Consider the following 26,586-nt stretch of genomic DNA (forward strand, 5'->3'; position numbering starts at 1 on the left):
AGAAGACAACAACCATAGTAACAGCAGCTTCCCTTCAACAGTGCTTAATATGTACCAGGAAATGTGCCAATTTGCTTCACATATCTTACCGCTAATTTTTACAACCACACCCATCCCCTCATTTTATAGCTAAGGAAAACAAGGCACAGAGAGGGGGAAGTAACTTGCCCAAGATCACTCAGTTGGTGACAGTGCAAGACTCAAACCCAAGTTTGAATCCAAAGCCCAAGCTCTTTTCCATCATGCAGCTACTGGCTACTGATCCCCTCACATACTGGCAAACAACTGGGCAACTGAACATGAAGAAAACATTATCTACTAGGTATCTGGTCATGTGGGTCCATGGAATGAAGGGGGGGGAAAATCACTGCACCTTTGAATAGACTGGAGTTACAGAGACAAGAATAGGACCTTGGTAAGGAATTCAGCAACAAGTTTCGGACGCTGGCAGCTGACGGCAGAGGGCCTCGCCACTGCCTACTGGAATGAAGGGATAAATATCTAGTGAGGGGTGTTGTTGAAATGCTACAGACTAAGTCCTCAGAGGCTGGCTTTGGCTTTTAAAGTTTTTAAAGGTATAAGAAAATCCAAACAAAAGGAATAGCAGCAGTTTGCATAAAAATGAACTTGTGGAAAATAAAATGATAAACCAGAAACTGGTTTTCCAAGGTTTCTTTTATATCCTTAAAGCATGTTATCAAACTGCAGGGAATTCAAGCTCTTCGAGGACTGTGCACAGCGTAAACCATTCCTGTGTATAGACTTATGAATCCTGCCTGGTGTCTACTGGGGTTTAAGTCTCTCCACTCAAAGAAAATTCAAGAGGAAGAAAACAAACATTTACAGTAAGTAAGCTTAAAAAAGAAAACCAAACAAATAAAAAAAAAACCACACAACAAAACAAGACAAAACAACTTCTCACTAAATACCTAGGCAGACGCTGATTTTGGTTTTGTTTCATTAACACACTTCTTCGACCAGGTCTTCAAAACCAAAAACTTCAATTTAGTTTGTAACATGTTCCAACACTCATGCTGAGGCCATGAATCAGTCTCCAAGAATCAGAATGTGGTTTCCGCTGTGTTCTTTAACTGAACCTACTGCTTTAAAGTCAGTTTTGTTTATTCTCCCTTACTATATTCAAAACCAAGTCCAGATGGATTAAAAAATCATACATTTTTTAAATTAAATTCAACTTTATTGAAATATATTCACATACTATACAATCATCCATGGTGTACAATCAACTGTTCACAGTACGATCATATAGTTATGCATTCATCACCACTATTTCTGAACATTTTCCTTACATCAGAAAGAATCAGAATAAGAATAAAAAATAAAAGTAAAAAAGAATACCCAAACCATTCCTCCCCATCCTACCCTATTTTTCATTTAGTTTTTGTCCCAATTTTTCTACTCATCCATCCATACACTAGATAAAGGGAGTGTGATCCACAAGGTTTTCACAATCACACTATCATCCCTTGTAAGCTACATTGTTATACAGTTGTCTGAGTACAGACTACTGGATTGGAGTTTGATAGTTTCGGGTGTTTACTTCTAGCTATTCCAATACATTAAAACCTAAGAGGTGTTATCTATATAGTGCATAAGAATGTCCACCAGAGTGACCTCTCGATTCCAATTGAAATCTCTCAGCCACTGAAACTATTTCGTCTCATTTTGTATCCCCCTTTTGGTCAAGAAGATATTCTTAATCCCACGATGCCGGGTCCAGATTCATCCCCAGGAGTCATATCCTGCATTGCCAGGGAGATTTACACCCCTGGGAGTCGGGTCCCATGTAGCGGGGAGGGCAGTGAGTTCACCTGTCGAGATGGCTCAGTTAGAGAGAGAGAGGGCCACATCTGAGCAACAAAGAGGTACTCAGGGGGAAACTCTTAGGCACAATTATATGTAAGTTTAGCCTCTCCTTTGCGGTAACGAGCTTCATAAGGGCAAGTCCCATGATAGAGGGCTCAGCACATCAAACCACCAGTCCTAATGTTTGTGACAACATCAGCATCAGTCCAGGTGAGGAAGTCCAACACTTCCGCACTTTCCCCCAGCTCTTCGGGGTGGGGGTGGGGGGGCTTGTAAATATATTTTTTATTCTCTGCCCAAATTACTTTGGGATGTGTCACTATTTCACTCTAACCTATACTAACCTATCATATCTCACTTCTATTCAAAGTTCCATGTAATTGTGGTGTTTGAACAAACCGACTGTAGAGTTAGACTGTTTAGAAAATATAGATCCTGCACCAAATAGACATCTCTTCCCTTGGTCTCACATGGAAGTTGAAGTTTTAAAACAGTCAGTTTCAACCTTTACCCTTTGGCCCCGTTTGCCCTAGTCTTAACCAGATCTGCTTCATTCATATCACTAATCGAAGTCTGGGCTCTTTTTCACCTTTTGTTTTCTTTTGTGTTTTTAACAGTTACTATATGCACGAATACTGACATTCATATCTGCTGAGCTCTAGCTCTGAGTTTCATGTTGTCTCAGAGGTACCCATTGTTCCAGAGACCAATCAGGAACCTATTGCTTTTTAAGCTCTGGACATGTTCCTGTGGCTCGTTAGCTCCTTGAGAATGGGGCCACATTCAGCACACTGTCAACCAGGATTTACTGAGGCCTATGGTGTGCCAGGCCCTGTGTGAGTTTCTTCCTAGGTGGCCTTACTGGATTTACACCCCAAGCCCATGAGGTATGTATTTTCCCCATCATGTAGGTGAGGAATGCAGTTCACAGAGGTTAGGTATGTTCTGTGACCACAGCTGGGAAGGATGAAGCTGAGATTTGAATAGTGTCCAACTCCAATCACACTGTTACAGCAGGCCAAAACCTCCCAGCATGTTTAATGATAGTAAGTATCCAGCCTCCTCACTTTACATTGAAATTCTATTGTATTGCCACTGATCTGCTCTATTCAGAATGGGTAGCATTATCCTTGTAAGTCAACATGGCGGTGACAAAGCTTGTGAATAGGCTCCTAATGCAGGCCAAGCACCTCGGACAAGAAACCCTTTGGTTGCTAGTTAGAAGTCTGATACCCGTGCGAGGAATGCTTTCTTGCCCTTTTCTATTTCAGTGTTTTACAGACAACTGATGACACTTATTTCTCTTCACCAGTAGAAGCACGTTAGATGAGGATGACAAAGAAACTACCATTTATTAACAATTATTATATTCAGGGGCTAAGTAAGGAGCTTTACGTATTTCTTCTTCTTCTTATTATTATTTTAGTCCTCATAATAGCCTTCCAATATACATATTTTTAATAACCATTTTACATTTACAACTGAGGCTCAGAAAGGCCAAATGACTCTCTCTGGGTTAACAGGTTACACAGTCAGCAGTACAGCCCGATTAAAATCCACATTTGTTCTGTATACAAAGTCTTTGCTCTCACACAAAGTTACTTCTTATCAGTGACTTTGATCCTGAAAACTGGAAGAAACACAGATTATATAGAGAGGGGTCCTGCTAGATTAGCCATTACTAGGCCACAGGTTTCCCCCATTTGCTATTCTATGCATGACAAAATAAAGCCTCAAATCGGAAGAGGTTTCCGCAACTTCTCACCAATGCTGTAACTGACCTGTCTGTTTACACAAAGAACTTATCAAGACCCATTAGCAATTTAGGAAAACGATTCTCCAAAGAGTATGTCTCATAAAGGCAAAACATGAAAGTTCTAATTAGACTCAAGGTAGTTAGGCTAAAAATAGAGTAATTCAACTCATAAATCTAAGTAAATCAATCCAACCCAAATCTCATTTTTAATTAATATGCAAACCAAAGTATTTATGACACTAATGACATTGTATAATGCCAAGTGCTCTATTCTCAAAAGGCTTTAGTGCTACCATCCTACTCCTACACCTAAGCAAAAATTAAACCAGTCACAGGATGATTTAAACCCATTTCTGCAACACTATCCCCTTGCTTGTGACCTGAAAAGCATTTCCAGTCCACACTCAAAGAGCTCATTTTATGTGGAAGAAGAAGATTCCTTTCTTCCTCTGACCTCAACATTTTATAGAGTTGTACTGTAGCTCAAAATAAAATTAGATTTTGGAAGGAAGTGAGTTTGAAATATTATGTAGAAAAGTCCTGGCAATAAGATTCCCATCATATCATAGTCTTAAAGCCAGAAAATTTTGAAAGGCTGCCTAACAGTGACTTAAAAACACACACAAAAACATATTTTGAAGCTGAAGGAGGCATTTATAATCTCAAGTGCCCTTGGTTAGTAAGTCACTTTATGAAAATGAGTGATGCAAGCCTCCTTAGTACCAAGCTGCATTTTTTTCTGTAATATTCTCTGTTAAAAACCCAGTACCACAGAAGCAAATTAAATGAAATCAAAGTGCATTTAACAGGCTGTCCTCTACAATTCAAGGTAAAATCCATCACTATACAAAAAGGTTCCAAGCAAGAGTCTTTAAGTATCAACACTAAACAAACAAAGGCTTCCTGCAGATACATAAGGAAATAAGATAAATACTGTGGAATAATTATCAAAACAGGAAGTCCAGATGTTTATCACAGTGTGGGTATCAACCCCAGATATAATTATCTTAAAAGGTATAAAAAATGGGTAATAATGGTTGCTCACTAAATGCTCTCAGTGTTCCCACTATCCAGAATGCCACAACCACCACCACTACCACCACCACCGCCACTAGTTTTAAAGGGATTGCCACTTTCTGCAAACACAAATGCCCTCCGAGAAGGTGTTCAAATTACAGATCAGTCTTTAAAGATTTTTGTAAATTATGTTTCTTCATTAACTTCTCAGATCAGTCCCTGTGAGGAGTTGTGTTTTTAGTGGTGGAGGAGGCGGGGGTAGAAAGGGTGATTTCGGAGTCGTAGCACTTGGAGGGGAAGGTGGACAACCACGATGGGTTGTAAGGGTGGCTTTTGGAAGCAACGGGCATTAGTGCCTGATGGTGGGTGACCAAGACACCGGAAGTGAGGAGCAATATAGAAAGGAGAAATGGAGGGTAAAATACTTATGGAAAATCAAATTCAAACTCAGAGCTACGTTACTTCTGAAACAAAACTTCCAAATCCCATGGAAAAAAAGGGTGTTGCAACTTATGCTTACCTTTATGTAAGACAGGGTATATCTAGATGTCTTTTGGAGACCTAATATCTGAATTTATGTTCAAAAAATATCTTTCCCAAAGAAGGCTGTCACTACAGTGCTATAAGTAAATGGTCCCTATGGCTCTTACAAATAAAGTATAACAACTGACAAAGAGAAATCAAAACGTACACAAAGAAAAGGCACTAGCTCAAAGAGAATCACTCATACAGGAACTCAGGACTTTGCTTTATCAGCAGAGAACAAGGTTCCCCTGAATGAATCAATAAACATCAGGTACAGAAAGGAAATGCAGGTTTCCCTTTTTTTTTTTTTTAATCAGTACAAAAGGCCAAGAAGTTTCAGAACTAAATAAACCAGACCTGACCTGATGATGGTGTACTAAAAGCAAAGTCACATGTTTACAACCAGTCCAAATCAAACCTAATGTTAGAATGGAAACAAATAGTTGTCTCAGCCAGATTTCAGGTTCCAAAAGGAGGAGAGACATCATTTGCAAATACTAAGTGCTAAGTACTGAGACAGGCCCATCGCGTGACTTGGAACACCCAGTACTAATAGCTGGCTCTTTACCTTCCATAAAGCCATGGAATCATTGGCAGTTGGGGTAGGGAGTGGGGGCTGAGGTTGATTCCAAATGGCAGTGACATGCTGACGATACTTCGGGCAACTACTTCTAAAGGCTAGATATTTTGACAGCAGTAGAATATAGTTCACACACCAGTGGCCAGAAGTTATAATCACTGTAGCAAGGCCTCCAACCCCTAGGACTCCAGCCAGGAGACACTCTGCATTTTATGGGTTCCAAGCCCAAGAGGTAGTGACAGAGGAGTGGGATAGGGCTGCACAGTTGGCCTTTTCAGCTGAACCCACGCCCAATTTCTTACAAACCCTAACAGAGAGAGAGCTACTTTCTTGACTGGCAGCCCACAGGCTCTTCCCAGGAGTAAATGGTACAAATAGCTCCTGCCTAACAATCTGAAAAAGAATGGCACGGAGATGAGGCCACAAATTCATTTTAGCTGCTAATCCCATCTCTTCCTCATCCAATTCTACTGTACCTAGAGTTGCTCCCAAGATCAAATTTCAAATGTGCAAGAAGATCAGAACACATTTTTTCTTCTTCTTTTGCCTAACCATGGTAATTCTGTGATGCTGGGCAAGCCATCCAACGGGCCTCATTTTTCACATAAACATTGGCACTGGATTTGAAAATGAGGGTTCCTCTAGATATAAAAACCTAGCGTTCTTAAAAAAATCCTAAAAAGTTAATTTCCCTCACCCTGTTTGCTCAGTGAGTTCAAATGCTGGATCTGACAGAATGTCTATGTGAATCATTAATTAAATGCACTGACCTAGAAAAATAGGCATGAATATGTTTCACTGACATTTACCACTTCCCCCATCGCTTACCTAACAACAATATAACAGAAGACATCTAAGGAATTCATAATTGAACCAACAAAAACAATGAGGTAAAGATCTACGGCTTTTGAGCAATGTAAGGGTTGACTCTAGGGAAGACATACCCCTTCTTCCCTTCTTTCTCTACAAACACACACGTGCACACACACACCACACTTACACACACGTGCAGATGTACAGGGAAACCAAATAATGTCATAATGCTAAAGGGAATCATTGTCAAATGTACCTCAAGGAGAACTTGGCATAGAACAATGTTAAATGCAGTGGAGACTTTTAAGCAGCTGTTAGGCACACAAAGTGCAACAGGACCTCGTGCTTTTATGGAGTTCTGGCAATCTTGGGTTTTGAAATAGGCTCATTTTGGTCCATGTCAGAGCATAGAGCAGAGTCCAGAGGACTGAGGTCCCAGCTCCAGTCTACCACTCACTAGCTGCATGGATATTTCCTCTAACTTATCAGTATTCCTCAGTTTCCTCATCTGTAAAATGGGTATAAAAACAAAAACAAAAATCAGGTTCACTATTTCTCACTGTGAAAAGCTGAAAAAAAAAAAAACAAGAAATATTCAGTAGTAAACGAATGGTTAAATACTCTGTTACTCAAGAAGCCATTAAAATTATCTTCATGAAGACTGGATAATAAATTAAAATTCTTGTTACCATGTTAAATGGAAAAAAAAGGACAAAATGGTACCTAGTATATTATCAAAGGGGAGGGGTGTTTGAAAAAAATTAAGCCTGAAAAGCCAAAATCACAATGTTTGCATGGTTTTCTCCTTGGTTTTATTTTGCCTTTTTCTTTGTTGATAAAGATTATGAACACATTTATAGAGAGAGATGTACTTAATGATTCATGGATCCAAAAACACAGTTGACTCTTATCTATCCACAAGACGCAAAGGATTACGACCAGAGAGAAACCCACGTCACTGCCGCTTATTCACATTAGCTCCAAGTCAAGTAGGGCAGTTCTCAATCCCACTACTTTCTTTTGTGAAAAATGGAAACTTGGATCTCAAGGAATCAAGTCCAGGATATTCTTGCCATGTGAAATATACTTGCCAAGCCCCTGGAGGCTTCTTAGCACAGTGCACTTTGTTAATCTGACGTAAACAGCAAAATGCAGCCTGGAATTAGGTCTCCACCTACACCACATGGGGCCAACATAAAGTGGATGAAAAATATTTTGTGTTGGGGGTGGGGTGGGGCAGGAGTGTGATTATCCCCAGAAAGGTTAAAACTAAAAATCAAAAATGGAGTTCCATTTTTCCTTTGAAAGCTTTCTTTACAGGAATATAAAACTGAAACCATTACTGCGAGAAAAGAGCATTTGGGGAAAGCTTTGATACATTCAATGCCCATTAAACAATCATTTACTCCTCCATAATATGAACTCTTTCTTCAGAAGAAACACTTGGGTATTTCAAAAATTTGAGATAACAATTTCCCCTGTAGGTCACAATGGAAGCATTCATAAATTGCTCATTTTGGGTGATTCTAGAAGTCTGAATAAATCATAGAAATCTGCATTTTCTTCCTGGTAACTAGGCCATTAGGCAGAATAAAAATTCCTGCTCAGTTACCTGATGAATTCCAAGGGAATTAAAAGACCACCCAGCAGCATCTTAGTGTGAATAACAGCAAGTTTAAAAAAAAAAAAAAAAAAAGTCAAGCCAAGCACCTGCTGGTAACCCAGAGTGAATGTGTGTGCCCACAGCCTGGAGTTCAAAGACCAGAGGGTGAGCCCCAAGCCCTAGCAGTCTCAGCTACCACAGGACTCAGGAGCTGGAGTTTGCCTGATTCCTACCCTTCACCCCCAGACCCTTCATTCATTCTACCTCCGGACTGTGGGTCAGGGCACTGGGGGCAGAGAGGTGTCCACGATTCAGCTGTGGGGCTGGCAGTTTGGGGAGTAAACAGAGAACAAGCCAACAAAATGAAAAACTAGCGATACTGAAGTGCAGTTACTGGAGATGACGGAGAGGCCAGAGGAGAAAGGTGTTCAGGGCAAAGTTAACTGGTCATCTATTCTTTATAGTACGGGACAACTGGCACCCTCATGGTCCTTGTGGTTATTTGCCGTTTCTCTGGAAGGTTCATCACGTGGTTTAGCATGACCATAACCGGGATGGAAATGTCACTCTTTATGCTCCCCTCACTTCTTCTCTGGCCTCTGCTTCCTTTGATCTCCCCACTCCCACCCCCCTTCTCTTTCACATTTTAAACGAAGGGTCACAGGAAAAGGAGTTGGGGAAACAAGAACATGATCTGGGCTGAAACGCTGGGTCCACAGGCGTCTGCACCAGCCTCTCCCACTTGTGTTATTTGCTTAACAGTGCATGTGGTTCACCCCAGAGAATGGTTTTGTTTTGTTTTGTTTTAATTTTTCTTTTGATCCCGTGAAGACAGGTGTAGGAAAACAACATCTCCCATTTCAGGAAGAGGAACTCGATCTTCTAGGCCAGTTTTAACTCCCAAGAAGTTGGGTAAAGAGGCCTGAACACAAGGGACTTCAGGGCCCGATACACCCAGTGCCAACAATGTGCAAATACACACGAGAGCAGAGTGGAGGTTTTCAAACTTTCTGAAATAGAACAGCAGTGTGATGCTTCCTAGTATTCTGGTTTGGAGGGTAAAAATAATTCTGGAAGATAAAGAACCAAGAAAAGCCTAATTTAGAAACTGGGGGTCAGAATGAACTTGAGAGACCTGGCTGGGGTAGGAAACAAAGGGGAGGAGGCAGCAAATGTGAGAGAGAAAGGGATAGAAATGAGGAAAGAGAGGTAGGAAACCCCCAAGGCCAAATCTGGGCCACTGTGTGATTTTTGCCTCACATGACATGGGTCACGGATGTCTGTCATAGACAAACATTAACGTGATTTTTTAAAAACTGCAGATAAATTACCTTTGTATGGTAAGAACCAGAGGGTGTCCCTATTTAATGTCAAGATACTAATACTGCTAATAAAGTGGAGTACCTTCCATGCATCAGTTATTATACACACATACATATAGTTCAGCAAACCTGAAAAATACCCTTGGGATAGAGATATTATTCCCATTTTATAGATAAGAAAACTGAGGCTCAAAGATATGACAGCACTAGTATAGCCAGCATTTTGCTCCAGCTGGGTGAAGGAACACAGGAAGGAAAAGGGACTTCTGGCAAAGTGCATGTAACTACAACTTAACTGACAAATGAAAAGCCCTGACGATGTTGAACTTGACACAACAGCGAAAGGCACTAACGTCTAAAAGCAGTAACTTCAAAAATCACCCAAAATAACGAATGCATCTGCAACTGCAGGTATTAAAACCATGTTTTCTGGTTTGCTGTTTTGGGGATGTGCCAGATACAGTGTCTCACCAGTCATGATCTGGAAGGAAAGTTGCCCCAGTTTTCAATTTCCCTAACCATCACTTGCTCTACCTTTGTAAGCAGTCAAAACTAATCAAAATGAACATAAGAGAGTCAAGCTCTGAAACTCCTGTTCTTAATAGTGGGCTGGATGGTGGGAGAGTACACAGATGGAGTTTCATTTTTAAGTGAAATGTTTTGGCACGGGCCTCTGGTAAGAGTTTTCCCTTGTTTCCATCTGGTTTTAGTATTGGAACACATACATGAGAGAATGGAAAAAGAAAACTCTGTTGACGTGCTAAACCACTAGAAAACCTTAAGTGGCCGACAGCACATTCTCTAAGTTGCCAGAGATAAATTAGAGTGCTCTGCCCAAGGAATGTTGTCATGTTTTTAAGGAAAGGAGAATTCTGTTCTTTGAACCCGGACATGTCCTGAAGGGGGAAAAAAATGTACATACTTGGGAGCCAGATGGACCCAGGTATGAGTCCCAGGCCCCACCAACATTTTTAGCCCTATTAAGCTCAGCTATTTTATCTGTATGGTAGAAGTAACAATAGCAGCCATATTTCAGGGCTGTTGTATTAATGAGATAATGGCTGATAAATGCTTAGTTATCTATGATTGAGACTCTTCTAATCATAAGACTTTAGCAAAGGCAAATATTACTACCAGTTTTTACAAGATGAGATTGTGAAACATCAAGGAAATGCTAAAGAATTTGCAAAGCTTCTATTAAACAGTTGAACAAAGCAATTTCATAAGTGGCAATATCCCTGTCAGGAGCCTCTCAGAAATTTCCTGGAGCTTTAAAATTAGCTTTTTCTCTGAGAGTCAAATACATCCCCTACCACTGGCATTCTAATATGTGGTTTTCTTAACAGCCCAGTTAATGGTGTGTAGTATTATCAATATTCAGCCCCAACCAACCAACGTTTAAACCTTTTGGGACTCAGAGTGATACCAAGACATGGTCATGACTAAAGCTGTGATCATCTCCCAAAAGACGTGCTTGGTTTGGGAAGCCGTCTCACACAGCTTCTGGGCCTACGAAAGAGAGCAGAGCACAGTGGCTGAGTGAAGTGTTTTGGCATGAGCCTCTGGTAAGAGTTTTCCCTTGTTTCCATCTGGTTTTAGTACTGGAACACATACATGTGCACATCTCCACTTTGCTGATAACGAGTCAGTGACACCTCCATATGCTGGTCCCTCATCTGTAAAATGAGGACAATTCTATGATCTACTTCATAACTGTTGTAAGGATCAAATGAGTTACTACACGTAAAAGCTATAGAACCATGCCCGCCTAGTACTGTTAGTATCGATTACTAATCAAACTGCTGCTGATGCCTTCCTGACCATCCCGAGCACTGAAGCATGTGACGAGCACATTGCAGTGCTACTTGGAAGGTCATTTATAAATGACACCTGGTGGCCAAATCTACTGGGCCAGGAAACATTTCAGAAGAAAATTCTCTTCTTTTAAGTCCATGCAACCAAGGATTATTTTTGTTGCCAATGTTTTAGTCAAATGTGTCTGTGCACATATCACTGAAAAGCCAAAATTCTACAAATATAACAGATGATACTGCATCTTTTATAAAATAAAAAAGGATGCAGGAAGAATCATAAAACCAAAGCACTAGAAATAACTTTCTGTTTTTAGTACATTGTCTTCCAGAGATACTTAAAGCTTTATGGCTGGGTTTACATACCAACTCTCTATAAGAAAGAGATAAGCTCACCCTGAAATAAATTCCAAATGTAGGAAAGTCTAATAATCAATTACTGCAGAAATGTGAAAGCAAGACACAGTGTAGGTCAAAACTGTTCATGGCTCTGTTTGACCAGTTTTTGAAGAGTTGGAAGGAAATTTGTTCCTTAAAATGTGGCCCTCTCTATACCACACCCTCATAGCCCAGTGCAGAAGAAATGAGGAGTTATGGCAGTACGAGAACAGGCACTGGGGTCACAGAGATTAGGGAGACTGACGACTCCGCCATTTCCAACACATAGACTCCAGTCTGAGCAACCTTCTCCACGTGCAATAACAAGACTTAAAAGCTAGCACAAAATAAAGATTTTGCATACAAAGAGACCATATATGTGCAAGCACAGGCTTTCGTGATACACAGCTGCTTCTGCATGAGAGTTCAAAAAGGTCATCTGGGATAATTCCTCATAATTATAAAGAAGAGGTCTAATTTCCACCAACTTACAACAGGGTAGACTGAGATGAAAAATTAATAAATTCTTACAGTGATTACTCCAGTGACTCTGTAAGACTTTTTTTAATCAACTTTATTGAGATGTGTTTACATATAATAAAATGTGTCCATTTAAAGTGTGCAGTTTGATAAGCTGTGACAAATGTATGTAGCTGGGCAACCACCACCACCACAATCAGCATACAGAACACTTCCACCATTGCAAAAAGTTCCCTCATGCCCCTTTGCAATTAATTCTATTACCCCATCTCCTGTCAGCCACTGATGAACTTTTTACCACTATGGCTTAATTTTGCCTGTTCTAGAAGTTTATGTTAATAGAATCATAGTTTGCAGTCTTCTCTGTTTGCCTTTTTTCACTCAACATAAGGCTTTTGAGATTCATCCACATGGCTGCATGAATCGATAGTCCAATCCTTTTTATTGTAGAGTAGTATTCCATGGCATAGATATAAAAGAATTTTTTTATTCAGTCACATGCAGATGGACATTGAGTTGTTTTTCATTATTATGAATATGACTATTATAAAGATTTGAGTACAAGTCTTTACATGAACCTATATTTTCATTTCTCTTGGGTAACTGCTGTTAGGTAACATAAATGCATGCTTGACTTTATAAGAAACTGCATGCTCCACATGCTTGTCAACATTTGGTATTGTCAGGGTTTTTTTTTAGTCAATGTTGAGAAGAGGAAGCAGAAACCAATGTTTAAAGAATGTTAATCACAGAGGCATCTCAGTATCCAAGCACTTGCAACCCGTTCAAGAAGACAATGAGGAAGTACAATGAGAAACACTCAAATTCTCTCCTAAAACCACAAGAGATTAATTCTCTCCTTACAGATTATAACTAAATAACCCAAGAAAGATCATTTTATGTCCCTCCCTAGAGTACTCTTTTTTGCTAACTCCAGAGGGTATATAACCCACTCTGAAAATAATAAGTCTCATGTTCAAAGACTCTGCCTCACAGTTTATAAATTCTACCAGACCACTAGGGGAAAAATTCACACAAAGATACATTATCAACTAAAGACATTGGATATATAAAACACCCAGGCATATTTTGGCATGCTTTTAATGGCACAGTTTCTCCTTTTAAAAAAATAACTATGTTGTTGTTTGAAGAGTGATTAAAAGTTATTGGCAGACATGGCCCTAATTTACTTTGCCTGTTCAAACTGGATAGTTGGTTTTTATCAACGAGTCCACAAGTTTCTGGCTTCCCAGAAAGCATGGGAAGTTCACACTAATAGCAGGAGGTTAGGAGAAAAAGGAAACTCAAAATCCAGCTCAACCTTTTAATGAAGCTGCTATTCCCTCTGCCTGGAATGCCCTCTGCACCCACACAACCTTTTCTTTAAATCTAGCAGCCCTACTTATCTCTCAGATCTTTGGCTCTCCCAAGTAGGCCAAACTGTCTTCAGAAATGCTTTAACATCACAGTACTTTTTCTTTTTCCCCTTTCCCTAGTTTATAAGCAAGTTTAGTTTAGTCAGTAACTCATTACTCTACTAGCCCTTCTCCACCAAACTAGGTAAACACTGTGAGTGAAGTTTTTCTCATAAGGGAAACCCCAGCACCTAGAGTGCTCAGCACAGAGGGTATTTAATATATATTTGACAGATTAATCAATCAATTAATTAACTAATTAAAACATTACCTTATCAGGCATGTGACCAATATGCTTCTAAACTTCACACAGGTTGGAAGAGCAGTAGTGGCTGCTTCTCTCTCAATTATAAGAAAAATCAAACTGAGAAAAACTTGGGTGTCCAAGTTGCCTGGCCTTCTGCTGTCCAATTTCCATTATACTATCTGCTTAAATATCAGATCTACTTTATCCACCTATCTTCTCAAAATTCAAAACCACAAAAAGTGTGAAGATTTTCAGAAAAAAGATTTTCCTTCATCAGAATGCAACATAAAAGCAAGTCTCATAGTTTCAGACTTTAAACCTGAAGGTCCTAGTAATTTGTAAAGGAAATGGCAGTTATCCAATAAATCCCAAGTCACTATATTCTATGACAATGGTCATAGAATGGTTATGCTATTTCACTGAGATTAGGTTGTTAGAGTGAGTCCTCATATTACTCTTGCAGACTCCATGATCAAAAAATAGAAGCACAATAGCATAAGCCTAAAATGCAAACAAAACTGCCCTCTTTTTTTCAGTTATATGTAGGTACTAGGCAAAACCCAAGCAGCTTCTGGATCATACATCTTTCCTTTAACTAATTCCTCTACAAGAATCTCAGTGAAATCCATTGAGAATAGAGATCAATGAAATTGCAACCACTGTGTATTCTTGCTAAGCCCATGTTCAGTTCAGCCCAAACACAAAACAGAATTTATTTTCATGCATTCTATTCATTACTAGTGTAAGTAAAAGTTCTAGAATCTAAATTTTAGAATAAGAAAATGAAAATACTTCTAAGATCTGAATCTCATTAACAAAATACTAGGAAGTTATTAAGAAAGCCTACTTTTTTCTTTCACTTAGCCATTAGATATTAATTGAGCACCAATTATATGCCAGGTCAGCACTGCCTAGCACACTAAAGGAATGCAAATATCCTCTAACAACCGCCTCATTTTACAGACCTAATCTTTATTTGGGATTAAAAGAGAGAACCACTATTTCAAGGTCAATTCTCTCACACTCATTCTTATTTAAATAAAACCTTTCTTCTAACCGTTGGAAAGATATACTTAGTAAAGGGTTATCCCCTCATTTCACTTCAAACTAAAATAGTCTTATAGTCTTATTATTATCTTCACATGTTTTTTTCTGGAAAAACCTACCTCCACCACGAAATAAATTCTGATAGAGTTAAATGACCAGAGACTTTATATACATATGTATGTGTCTGTGTGTGTGTGTGTGTATATACACACACACATATATATGTTAAAGGTGGAACCAAAAAATAAAAATAAAGTTTTATTTCCAAATTTAAAAAAACTTAAAAAAGATGAACTAAGGTAAACTTAATTCTTCCACTGCCTCATTACAAGAAGTATTATCAGAAATAGTACAAATGCCCCAGGTGTTCAGATTAGCATCACTCATAACTCCACGGAAAATTATCCAAATTTTATCTCAAAAGACTTAGTATGAATCTACTGTAAATCCCACAGATCTCTTAAAATCATAAACAGAAAGAGGAAAAAAAATAATCTGACAAAATGTGAAGCTTAATAAAACAGATGCCTCTTCCTGACAAGGCACTATGTCAGGCAAAGCAGTGATTTGTGAGCTGAACCTGCTTTCTCACATCCCATAGGTGCCAATATTTCTCTTTAAACAGGATTATTATGATTATTGGCAACAGTAAAGAAAAAGAAACTCATTGTAACTTAGGCTGCTAGTAATAACAATTATCCAAATACCAGAAATTGTTCTAAAACAAAAATCCCAGAGGATACCCAGCTCTCTGTCAATGTCCTAGTCTAGGAAAGTACAGACAAGCCAATACTATCCCAATGTGTCTGCCAATCCCTTTACAGAAGCTCTTAATGAATTGAACAAAACATTAAAATCGAACATCACCACCCGTCCAGTACAAGGCGACCTCAAAAGTAAAGGTGCCACGAGTATAAAGGATCAAAGGGAGATCACAGAGACAGGATTGGAAGAGCAGACATCTGTGAAATCTGGGCATATAACCCTCCTGGGATACCTTAGAATGAACTGTTTTAAAATATAAATTGCTTAAATAACATTAATATCTGTTTTTCATTACCTGACAGGCAGATATAAGTTAAATATTCGCCTTGACCCCCAGTTGCTAGGAAAGGAATCTTTTTCTTTGTCCTCCTCTTGACTTGGACAGCTCCCAGCATCCTTTCATCAAGAGGTGCAAAAATTTCCTTGCTGATGGCAGATTTGGCACTCATTGTAGAACAAGTCAGGAGGGCCCGCAGTGAGTTTTCTAAAGAAGGAAAAGAAAAGGAAAGTTGGAATTGATGATGATCTCATATAGGAATGTGCAGCAAGTTGATTTGCATCTGAAGTAACTTTCAATTTGCAGTTTAACCTACTTGCTTGAAATATCTTATAGGAGCATTAAAAACAAGATCTTCATATTTGTAATAATTATGAAAAATTACAAATAAAAAGGAATACTAATTTACTTCCTGAAAATGTCAGACACAACGCAAGATGAGCAACAGGAGATGGAATCCAGAAAGTCTGTCAATCTCTAGCCCAACTGTACCTAACAGAAACTGGCAAGCCGTGCCCACCTGATGCAAGGAACATGAAATCCCACTTCCAGTTGAGAAAGCTTTCCACTGTCCAACAATCCTTAAAGTCAAGAAGTTCTTTGTGGCCCTTCAAAATTTCCTTTAACTCTAAGTTAAGTCCATTTCCTTAATTCTATTCATAGTGGAAATAATCATATCATCTTCTACATAATATTGCACATGCCAACAAAACACCATTAATTTAATTGCCATTCAGCTGGCTTTGATCAAACTAAGTAATTAATCCTTATTTGTTAGCCTCTTTCAATGGGTCCTATTTTCCAGTGCTCCTCTGCATCCAATTGCTGTGCTCTGGACTCATGCCAAATTTTCCACATTTTTCCTTCAGCCAAAGTGGACACAGAATTCTAAAAAAGTATATGACTAATGCTAAGTATTTTGGAAATGTTACCCAGCAGTTCCCACATGTTATGTGCCATGGTTAACTTGCAGTGTGTGCCCAATAATTAAGAAAATAAAGCAGTAGGTTGCTGACTCACGAGCTCCCTTTCCCCCCATCCCAAACTTACACATACACAGTCCCTGTGTTATATTTAGCTTTCCAAAAGTTCTACTTTCCTAATGGTCTGAATTCTGCTTATGTGTGTCTACTATATTCAACGTCAATCTGAATTTTAACCCTATCATTGAAGAAGCTCACTAGCAAATTGAATAAATTGTATACCATCATCTGAGTCATAAATAGTCTACGTCCTAATCATTAGCCAGTATTTGTTTCCAATAAAAAAATCAGAACTAGAGGTGAAGAGAAGGCCTGTGTCATGAAGGTTGTATGGGGTTTTCAGAGACCCTGCATATAGAACAATGGCACAGCTATATACGGTAACAGCAACTCAAAGAATTGACCAACTTGGTGTAAAATTGAGCCAATTAGTTAACAAACAGGTATTATGTGCCCACCTCTATGTTCACTATTGGAGATACAAGAAATAATTGTGACACGATCCCTGTCCTCCAGGAGTTGACTGCAGACTACATCAAAGTTATCACTTATATCCAGATGATTTATGATGAAAGACCAAGAGAACATCTTTCCCAAAGCAGGATTCACAAATGCTACCAACACAGATAGTAGGAAAGAGTTGTATTATGGGGGAAAAAAAAAAAGAACTTCCCTCAGGTTAAAGACATTTCTCCTAGATTTAATTCTGTAGTTGCACAGAGAATAAAGAATAAAAAGGGTTTTTATATCTGCATCTATACACTATAGATCCTACATGTAGACGCATTTCTGCCCTGATGAAATTTTATCATTGTCACCTAGTTTTTCATGTTGGCTGAGAACAAAATGACAGCAGTGTAAGGGCACCTGATAGTCTGTGATTTCCTAGAAGCTAGCAAACAGAATTTTCCCCACCATCATTTACCCTTAGGCCGGCTGCTGCAATTTATCAGGGAAATTTTAGAGAGAGAGAGGAATACACACTCCTTTAGTAGTCCCAAGTCCTCTCACCTTTCACCGTTTCAGGACATGTAAAAAAAGAAAGCCCATATTCCGTAAGCAATGTGGAAAGAAAGCCATATTTCCAAACTCATTAGGCATTCTCTGACAACACACTTTCTCTCTGTGGCTGCAGCTTTTGCCTTTCCATCTCAAATTCACATTTTTCTAACCTGTAGTTAAAAGAAATAGAAAGCTATCACTTCATTCTTTGCAATCTGTCAGGAAAAAAAAAAAAAAAAAGATGAGAAAAGGAGCATACATGCTTTACCAAGCTCTTAGGAAATCCAGTTCTTTTGGAAACTGGTAAGAAATGGGAATGATCTTTTGTTGTTTTTTTTTAAATCATATTCAGTGGCCAGAATCAGAAAAGGGGGAAAGATAAAACTAGCAACTTCACTGAGCACAGGTTTTGAATCAAACAAACCTGGGTTCAAACTTTAGCTCCAACAATTAAGACGGATATGACTTTGGGTAAATCTCTTAAACTGAGTAAAAGTGGATATCTACACCAGACGTTACGTGTGAAACTCAACTTTATTTACCAGATCCTCACTTTTCTCTTTCATGGGAACAAAACGCTCTAAATATGTATAAATGGTCTCTTAATTCTATGAAAGGCTCTGGTGAGCATTACTAGGATGAGGAAATTATAGTCTTCACTATAGTTCTCAGGAAGTTCACTAATAGATTATCAGACAAGTACACAAAACAAGTAATTGCAAAAACCAGAGAGAGAGAGAGAGGCAGATAGAATATTAGTGAATTCCAAAAGGAGAGATCACATTTTGTCAATAGGCTTAAATTGGCAAGTTTCATAAAAAGGTTTCCTTCTTTGGAAGAAAAAACACTGGATGGACAGGGAGACGATACAGGTGAAAACTATCAATAGGAGCAAGTTGCTATTCTTTGGGGTTGGAATTTAGGGGGCAGGTTTGTTTTAGAAGAGTAGTGAGAGGTAAGTCTGGCAAAGTTTGAGACCATAATGTGGAAAAGGAAAGTGTTGTGTGCTGGGCTAAAGACCTTGTACTTAAACATTCCATGGGAAATTATCATAAGTTTTTCTTCAGGACAATGATGTTTCTTCAGGCTTGTTGTGTGCCCATGTTTTTAATACCACTCTGGGGTTGGTAATGTACAGTGGATTGGAATGGAGAGAATTAGGAGGTAAAGGGAAATCACTGTAGCTTTGAGGCAATCATCTGTAAGTGTCTCCAAACCAGGTTGAATATCTGATTTCAACACAGAGAAGTTTCAAAAATACAGACTCCTAGTTCCCTCCTTCAAATACACCAAATCGGAATCTTGAAATCTGTATTTTAAACAACACCCTAGCTGGTCTCATGCAACTACTCTGCCACCTAATTTAAAAGCTATTAGCCTAAAGAGGAGGTAAACTGTGGACTACAAAGGCAATGGAAAGAAAGAATCATTTTAGGAGAGAATACAGGCAGAGAATTACAGGATTTTTCCCCCATTGATTCAACCAAGCAGCTTTATCAATGTTCAGCCCAAGGCCAGGTCCTCATTGTAAGCAAGATCAGTCCACCAGCAATGTATATAATCTACACACCATGATGGGGTTTTATTCTTTTCTTGGTCCACAACTTCTATAGACTATAATTACAATGCTTTTCCATGCAAGAAACCAACCTACATATAATTTGCAAGTCAAAGCAGCTGGCTGCCTTAAGTAGTAGTTGTAGAAACTAATTGCCATTAGTTTTGATCTTCCTCAAGCCTTTACATCTACTCTCACTTTAAGCCATCTAACCTATATCCAACTTCTGTTACCTCAAGTCTACTACAGTGAGATGACACCTCAACCCCCAAGTAACCAGGAGACAAGATTACCCTTTAGGGTAGGAGTCACAAGTCAAATGACCTCAGAAACAGAAAATGAAGTACATGAGTAGAAGTGGTATAGCCATTCAGATGTTTTGCATTCCAACACTAACAACTTTTTAGTTTCTAGTGGTGGAACTGATGCTTGGCCTCTGAGGTCAGGAGAAAAAGAGGAGTGGTAAGGACTCCAGCAAATTAAAAACTTTCATTAGCAGGGCATTCATTATTGTGCAGCTGCTTCCAGGGAGTTGTAGCCAAAAGGCCTTGAGTATTTCTCAGCTGAGAGGCAAGATCCTCCTCATGTGAGATAGTGACATATCTATTGTAGCTTAGGATTATGAGATATTTGATTCATCTAACCTCAAACCCCCTGTTCCAAGTCTATGTTTAATGTGCAATCTTCTGATCATGGTTTGGCGCTGACTGCGCCAACATAATTCTGGGCTGTATGACAGTTATAATTCTCACTGTAAATCAGTAACCAGAATTTCTGGTTTTAGACATCGGTCTCATAGGTTAGACAGTGTGGCTCAACTCTGAGGCAGATGCACTCAAACTACACTGATATCAAGTTTGAGAGTCCTCAAAGTTAAGAGTCAAGGTGATGTCACCCTGGAAGGGTTTTGGGGGAAAGTCAGCTGGTCTTCCCTAGTGCAATGGAAATCATGCTGAGGTGATCCCAAATAACTTAGAAACAAGAGGATAAGATTATGCTCTAAACTGCATTGCCATATTCTTTTTGAATTTCCACAAGTGCAACTTCACTTTCCACCTGTAATCTGAGGACACCAATGACGCATCCAGTTCAGACTGCCTTCCAGCTTCCTGGCTTTAGATTCATGTATCTAGTCTCCTGGGCATTTCTACTGAGAGCTATCCTAGACTCCTCCTTTATCTTCCAACTCCCCCCACCCCCCTCCAAAAGCTAAACAATATTTTGGAGGCAGTATTCATTATTTGCAATGGGTGGAGGTGGCCTAAGGGTACACTGACTGAGGAACAGAATGGTGAACTGTGGTGTATGCATGCAATGGAATATTGAGCAACTATGAGAAGGAGTGAAGCTGTGAGACACCACACACCCAGGTGAATGGATCCTGTAAACAGCATGTTGAGTGAAGTACACCAGAAACAAAGGCAAACACTATAATGCCTCACCAATATGGACTAACTACAATGTGTAAACTCAGAATTGAATCTTAGAGCACAGCCTAATAGGGAAATGATTATTGTAATGGTCCCTAGATTGTAAGCTCTTGCAGCAGTCAAATCTATTCCTGAATTGTAATGGCTATCTCCAAACTCTGAGATTTTGATCCCTTAATATAAAACCTGATTGATCTCTGGAACATTGGGTATCCGTGTTATACCTGAAACTCAGAGCTAGAGCTCTGCAGATATGAATGTTAGTATTAATGCATACAGCAACTGTTAAAAAAAAAAGCTGAAAAAGAGCCCAGACTTCAATTAGAGATATGAATAAAGCAGATCTGGTTAAGACTAGAGCAAATCAGGCCAAACGGCAAAGGTTGAAACTAACTGTGTGTTAAAACTTCAACTTCCATGTGAGACCAAAGGAAGAGATGTTTATTTGGTGTAGGATCTATATTTTCTAAACAATATAACTTCTACAGTCAGTTTGTTCAAACACTACAATTACATGAAACTTTGAATAGGAAGTGAGATATGTTAGGTCTGTATAGATTACAATGAAATAGCAATACAACCTAAAGTAATTTGGGTGGAGAATAAAAATATATATCCAGGGCCCCCTTGAAGAGCTGGGGGAGGATGCAGAGGTGTGGGACTTCCTCATCTGGATTGTTGCTGATGTTCTCACAAACACTGGGGACTGATGGCTTGATGTGCTGAGCCCTCTGCCTTGGGGCTGGCCCCTGTGAAGCTTGTTGCTGCAAGGAGAGGCTAACCCTGCTTATAATTGTGCCTAGGAGTCTCCCCCTGAGTGCCTCTTTGTTACCCAGATGTGGCCCTCTCTCTCTAACTAAGCCACCTTGGTGGGTGATCTCACTGCCCTCCCCCATACACTCCCAGGGGTGTAAATCTCCCTGGCAATGCAGAATATGACTCCCGTGGATGAATCTGGACCCAGCATCGTGGGATTGAGAACATCTTCTTGACCAAAAGGGGGATGCAAAATGAAAAGAAATAAAGATGCAGTGGTTGAGAGATTTCAAATGGAGTCGAGAGGTCACTCTTGGTGGACATTCTTACGCACTACATAGATAACACTTTTTAGGTTTTAATAAATTGGAATAGCTAGAAGTAAATGCCTGAAACTACCAAACTCCAACCCCATAGCCTTGACTCTTGAAGATGACTGTATAAACAATGTAGCTTACAAGGGGTGATAGTGTGACTGTGAAACCCTGTGGCTCGCACTCCCTTTATCCAGTGTGTGGATGGATGAGTAGAAAAATGGGGAGAAAACCTAAATGAAAAATAGGGTGGGATGGGGGGGTGATTTGGGTGTTCTTTGTTTATTTTTATTTTTTATTCTTATTTTTATTCTTTCTGGTGTAAGGAAAATGTTCAAAAATAGATTGGGGTGATGAATGCACAGCTATATGATGGTACTGTGAACCGTTGCTTATACCCCATAGATAACTGTATGGTATGTGAATATATCTCAATAAAACTGAATTTAAAAAAAAAATAAAAGCTAAACAATAACCAAATCCTGCAAATATGATTCAGTATTTCTAGACTCCACATTTCTTCTTCATTTCTACTTCCTCTGCCTGGGCTGAATGATTTTGCCATCTCCAGTACTGCTATCACCTCCCTCACAATTAAGCCTCTGCACTGTCCAGCGTAATATCCTAGAGCATAAATGTGAATGAATCTTAATTGTATTTAATTGTCCTCCATGCCTCAGATCTTGACAAAGAAACACATTTACCTTGACACTGAAATGGTCAACTTTGCAAATGTTGAAACCAGCAAAGTAGAGAAATGTTAAATCGCTTCCTTAAACATACCAATATACAAATATTAACTTTTACAAGCCAGATATTATTATAAGATCATTAAAACCTAAAAATAATCCAAAAATGTTAATTTTCTCCAAAGCCCAAAAACTTCATCAGGGAGTCAGAAAACATGCAATTTGTTATGCAACGAAAATCAATTTTATTTTTTCTGGTCTCAGATATAAAGACCAATAAAATAATGTGAGGTCAATTTAGCTCCTTTAGAGAAAGTTCATTAAAGTGAAAGTTACTGATTCAAAATTTGCCAAATTCTACTTAAGACTACTTTCCTTGTTTATATTTCTCAAGATAAAAATGCTAGTCTCTCCGTAACACGTAAGCAAGTCAATAAATATGAATAATATTAAATAAGACAAAAATTTCAATCCACCAGCCAAACAGGGGTCGGCTATGCCATTAAAATAGACAGAATAACTTTAATCTGGTGATAACATTCAAAGCTTAAAAGTGCAATCATTACCATTTCAATCATTCCTTTTGGTACAAACTGCAAGCGCTATGGAATGGGCTGGCCATGGTACCAAATCACATGGGAACAGCAGCCCAAGAACCTATATTTAAGGGTTCACAAGCATACAAAAATTGGGACTGAGTCAATAAATCATACAGAAATTCCTTCTAAAATTCTCCTTAAAGGAGCCAGAAACTTCCAAACAGGAAAATTAAAAATTCTAAGTATATGAACAAAAGCCAAAAATATTCTCTATTCTGCTACAAAAATATTTGGAGATAGACAAGGAAATACCTTAAAGGAGGAACTCCCAACAAAGGCACGTCAACATCGCCTGTGGTACCCAGTCAGGCTCCCAGGGTCCGGACATCAAGGGGGTGGAACCTGGGACCTGTTTACTTGGGATCTCTTTGATGTATTCTTCTGTACAACCAAGTTCAGAACCACTGTCTTTGGGAGCTTTTCCTTGTATTGATTGAATTATATATAAAGTAAATAAAAAAATAAGGACTCCATAAACATTTTGGGGAGAACAGCTGGCAGATTCTCTGTAAGGCTTTAGCAAGGAATCACTAAAGTTTGACTAGCACTTTATGATTTACAAAGCACGTCCATATTCGATCCCAAGTGCACAACTGAGATAGCCACTAAACGCATCTTCCAAAATTTGCTTCAAGACTGTAAATAAGAACCTCTAAGTATATGCTTTTATAAATTGTAAACTATGTCATTTTTAAACCCACCCTTATTGATCTAAGGATTATGAGGGAGTGTTATAATTCTTCTCTCACAGGAGATTAATATTTGAGTTGGAACCCTTTGAAACAGCAAGTCTACTTCTAGAGGAAATTGTTTGAGCATGTGTGTGTGTGCATGTATTACAGATGTTTTCTTGCCTCAGATTCATTTTTAAGAATAAAACATTATAAAGGACCTAAATATCCATCAATATTCAACAATCACCAATGGTTAAACATATGATATACCCCCATCCACACAATGGAATATTATGTAGCCTTTACAAATCATGATGTAGACCTATAGTGACTTGAAAAAATGACCATGACATAATACAGAGTGAAAATAAGATTACAAAAAAGAAAATGAGCTCATGGATATAAAACTGTATTTGTGTTTTTATATGCATACAGTAATGTCTAGAAAAAGGTTTGCCAAAATGTTAATATGATTATCTTTGGACTTTGAAAAAGGAAAATAGGTCAGAGAGACTGCAGGGAAGTATTCTTACTGCACTTGTGCTTGACCAGAGTCCTTAAAAATTTTTGGTTTTTAGGTCACTTATTTGCCCCAAACTTTGAAGAAATATCAAAAAGCTTTTACTGAGATCCAATTAACTATTTGCCCTTTCTCTTTCCAACCCCACTCCGGTCGCAGTGTTGCAAATCTCAAAGGTGAAATTAAATAAATCCCTACTCTCATAAAGTTGTGAGAAAGGAAAGAAGATGCTGTGAGTAATTACAACAAGGCCTTGAGAAGAAAGCAGCACCTTCTCTGAGCAAATGCAGCTCCGTGGTAGGGCCCAGGCCTGGTGAACCAACCACCAGCTAGGTGTTAGCTTGCACTTGCTCCCTGGGACATACACCTTTAGGGCAGTGCAAAAACTGCACAACCACCCAGCAGCCCTGGTCGTGATGTTTCACTCCTTAAGAAAGGAAAAAGGCAGACTCTAGCTCACCATTCAGGCTACTACATACTTGAGATTTAGTTGGCTTTCTTTTCCCCGCATATACTAACCCTCCTTATGTTCACAGGATTCTCCAAGCCAGTGACTCATGTCTGCTTCAATTATAAACCTAGACTAACATCCCCTCTGTTCCTTGTTTACCTGTTTGGTAAGCACATTCTTCTTGCAGGTTTAATATCCAAAGAACAAACCCTATTCGACACCCAGAACACAGCACCTATGTTTGCACAGGTTTATTTACATTGCAGGTGTGCAGGTGTACTTTTTAACCCTCTGGTCAAATCACTACATCTTAACTTCAACAAATGTTACAACAAAGCCAAAAAATAACACCACCATGGTATATGCCATTTGGAGAATTTCTTGAGATCAAGATTCCAGAAGCATGACTCATTCTGAGGGTTTCTATAAAAGACTCTCCACATTCACAAATATAATTCTAACTACCAGTAAGTTCCAGTAATGGGTAGGAAACAAGTACCAAAGGGAGGCCCTGGCTGGAATGTACTCCCTGGCTCATGAGAGTATTATCAAACCAAAAAGTCCAGGCCTAAAAAAAAAAACAAAACAAAACTGAATTTAACCACATCAAAAAAAGAGCAAAAGGCAGTAAAATAAAATGAACTAAAAGAAACCCAAATTGTAGGCATCTTCCAACTTTTATTGAAGTCATGTCATTGTGCTGTTCAACAGCTAGTTGGCAATCTAAGAAAACAACATATTGGCCTTGAGAACATTATTGATAGCAGACAACACTTGAAATAGCCAAATTTACTCCAACCATGTTTAAATATGGACAAATGCCACACAAGAATTGCCTCAACAAGAAAATAAACATTTTAATTATATGCAAGGTTCTATACTGCTTGCTGAGTTAGTATGTTTCTTTTACTAAGGCTGAAGAAAAGACTGAAGAGGGAAAAAAACACACAAAAAAATGCTAAACCCATAACATGAAAGGAAGTGAAAGGCTCAGACAGTGATCCAGGTATTCTCCTATTAGGGGAGGATCTTGATTTATAACACACGTTAAGGATTTAAGGAAAAACAAACAAAAAACCCAGACTGAAAATATTAACCATTAAAAACAAAGGAAAAAAAATACACGAATAAACCCTTCAGCAAACATAAGGTGAGCCTTTTTTACTGACATTTGTTAACTCAAATCTTATGTAAATTTTAAGCTCTCTTGATTAAGTTGATCTATTTTGGAAAAGAAATGGAATAAAAACTAAAAAAGTAATGATTTTTAAGAGAACCTCCATTTTTTAAGGGTATAAAACCTAGAAAAACAAAGAAAATAGTTTAAACAGGTTTACATATTTTCTAAAATTTTAAAAATCAGAGCAAAACTTCTTTAAAACATTCCCTAAATCTAACATCAATTGTAAATTAATATATCCTATTTGAATCCCCAATTTGGAGATATCATCACTTTCCAATCTCTTGGCAAATTTCAATGAATTTTCTGTAATTGATATTTCATCGGTGTTATATTCTGACATGAAGTCCTTCAGAGAGGCAAGGCGGCACAGGAAAAATATGACACGTTCAGGGCCCCTCTTATATGTCACCTTGTCAATTTAAAAGGTGAGATGCTCCGCCCTGGTTATGAGTTGAACTGTGTCCACCAAAAGACCATGTTCAAGTCCTAAGCCCGGTCCTGACCTTATTTGGAAATAGGAACTTTGGACATGTCATTAGTTAAGGTGAGGACAAAGTGGATTAG

At 38.7% G+C, this 26,586-nt stretch overlaps 1 protein-coding gene across 1 annotated transcript in view; it reads right to left on the bottom strand.

Annotated features, from left to right (window-relative positions):
• The window catches only part of STXBP6 (syntaxin binding protein 6), a 281,376-nt gene that overhangs the window by 179,541 nt on the left and 75,249 nt on the right, over positions 1 to 26,586 (bottom strand). The window contains exon 2 of the mRNA XM_037834711.1: positions 15,882 to 16,070. Within this exon, the coding sequence (XP_037690639.1) occupies positions 15,882 to 16,035 (154 nt within the window). The 5' untranslated portion in view covers positions 16,036 to 16,070. The remainder of the gene's footprint in view (positions 1 to 15,881; positions 16,071 to 26,586) is intronic.

Source organism: Choloepus didactylus, chromosome 4 (genome assembly GCF_015220235.1).
Source record: "Choloepus didactylus isolate mChoDid1 chromosome 4, mChoDid1.pri, whole genome shotgun sequence".
Classification (NCBI taxonomy): domain Eukaryota; kingdom Metazoa; phylum Chordata; class Mammalia; order Pilosa; family Megalonychidae; genus Choloepus; species Choloepus didactylus.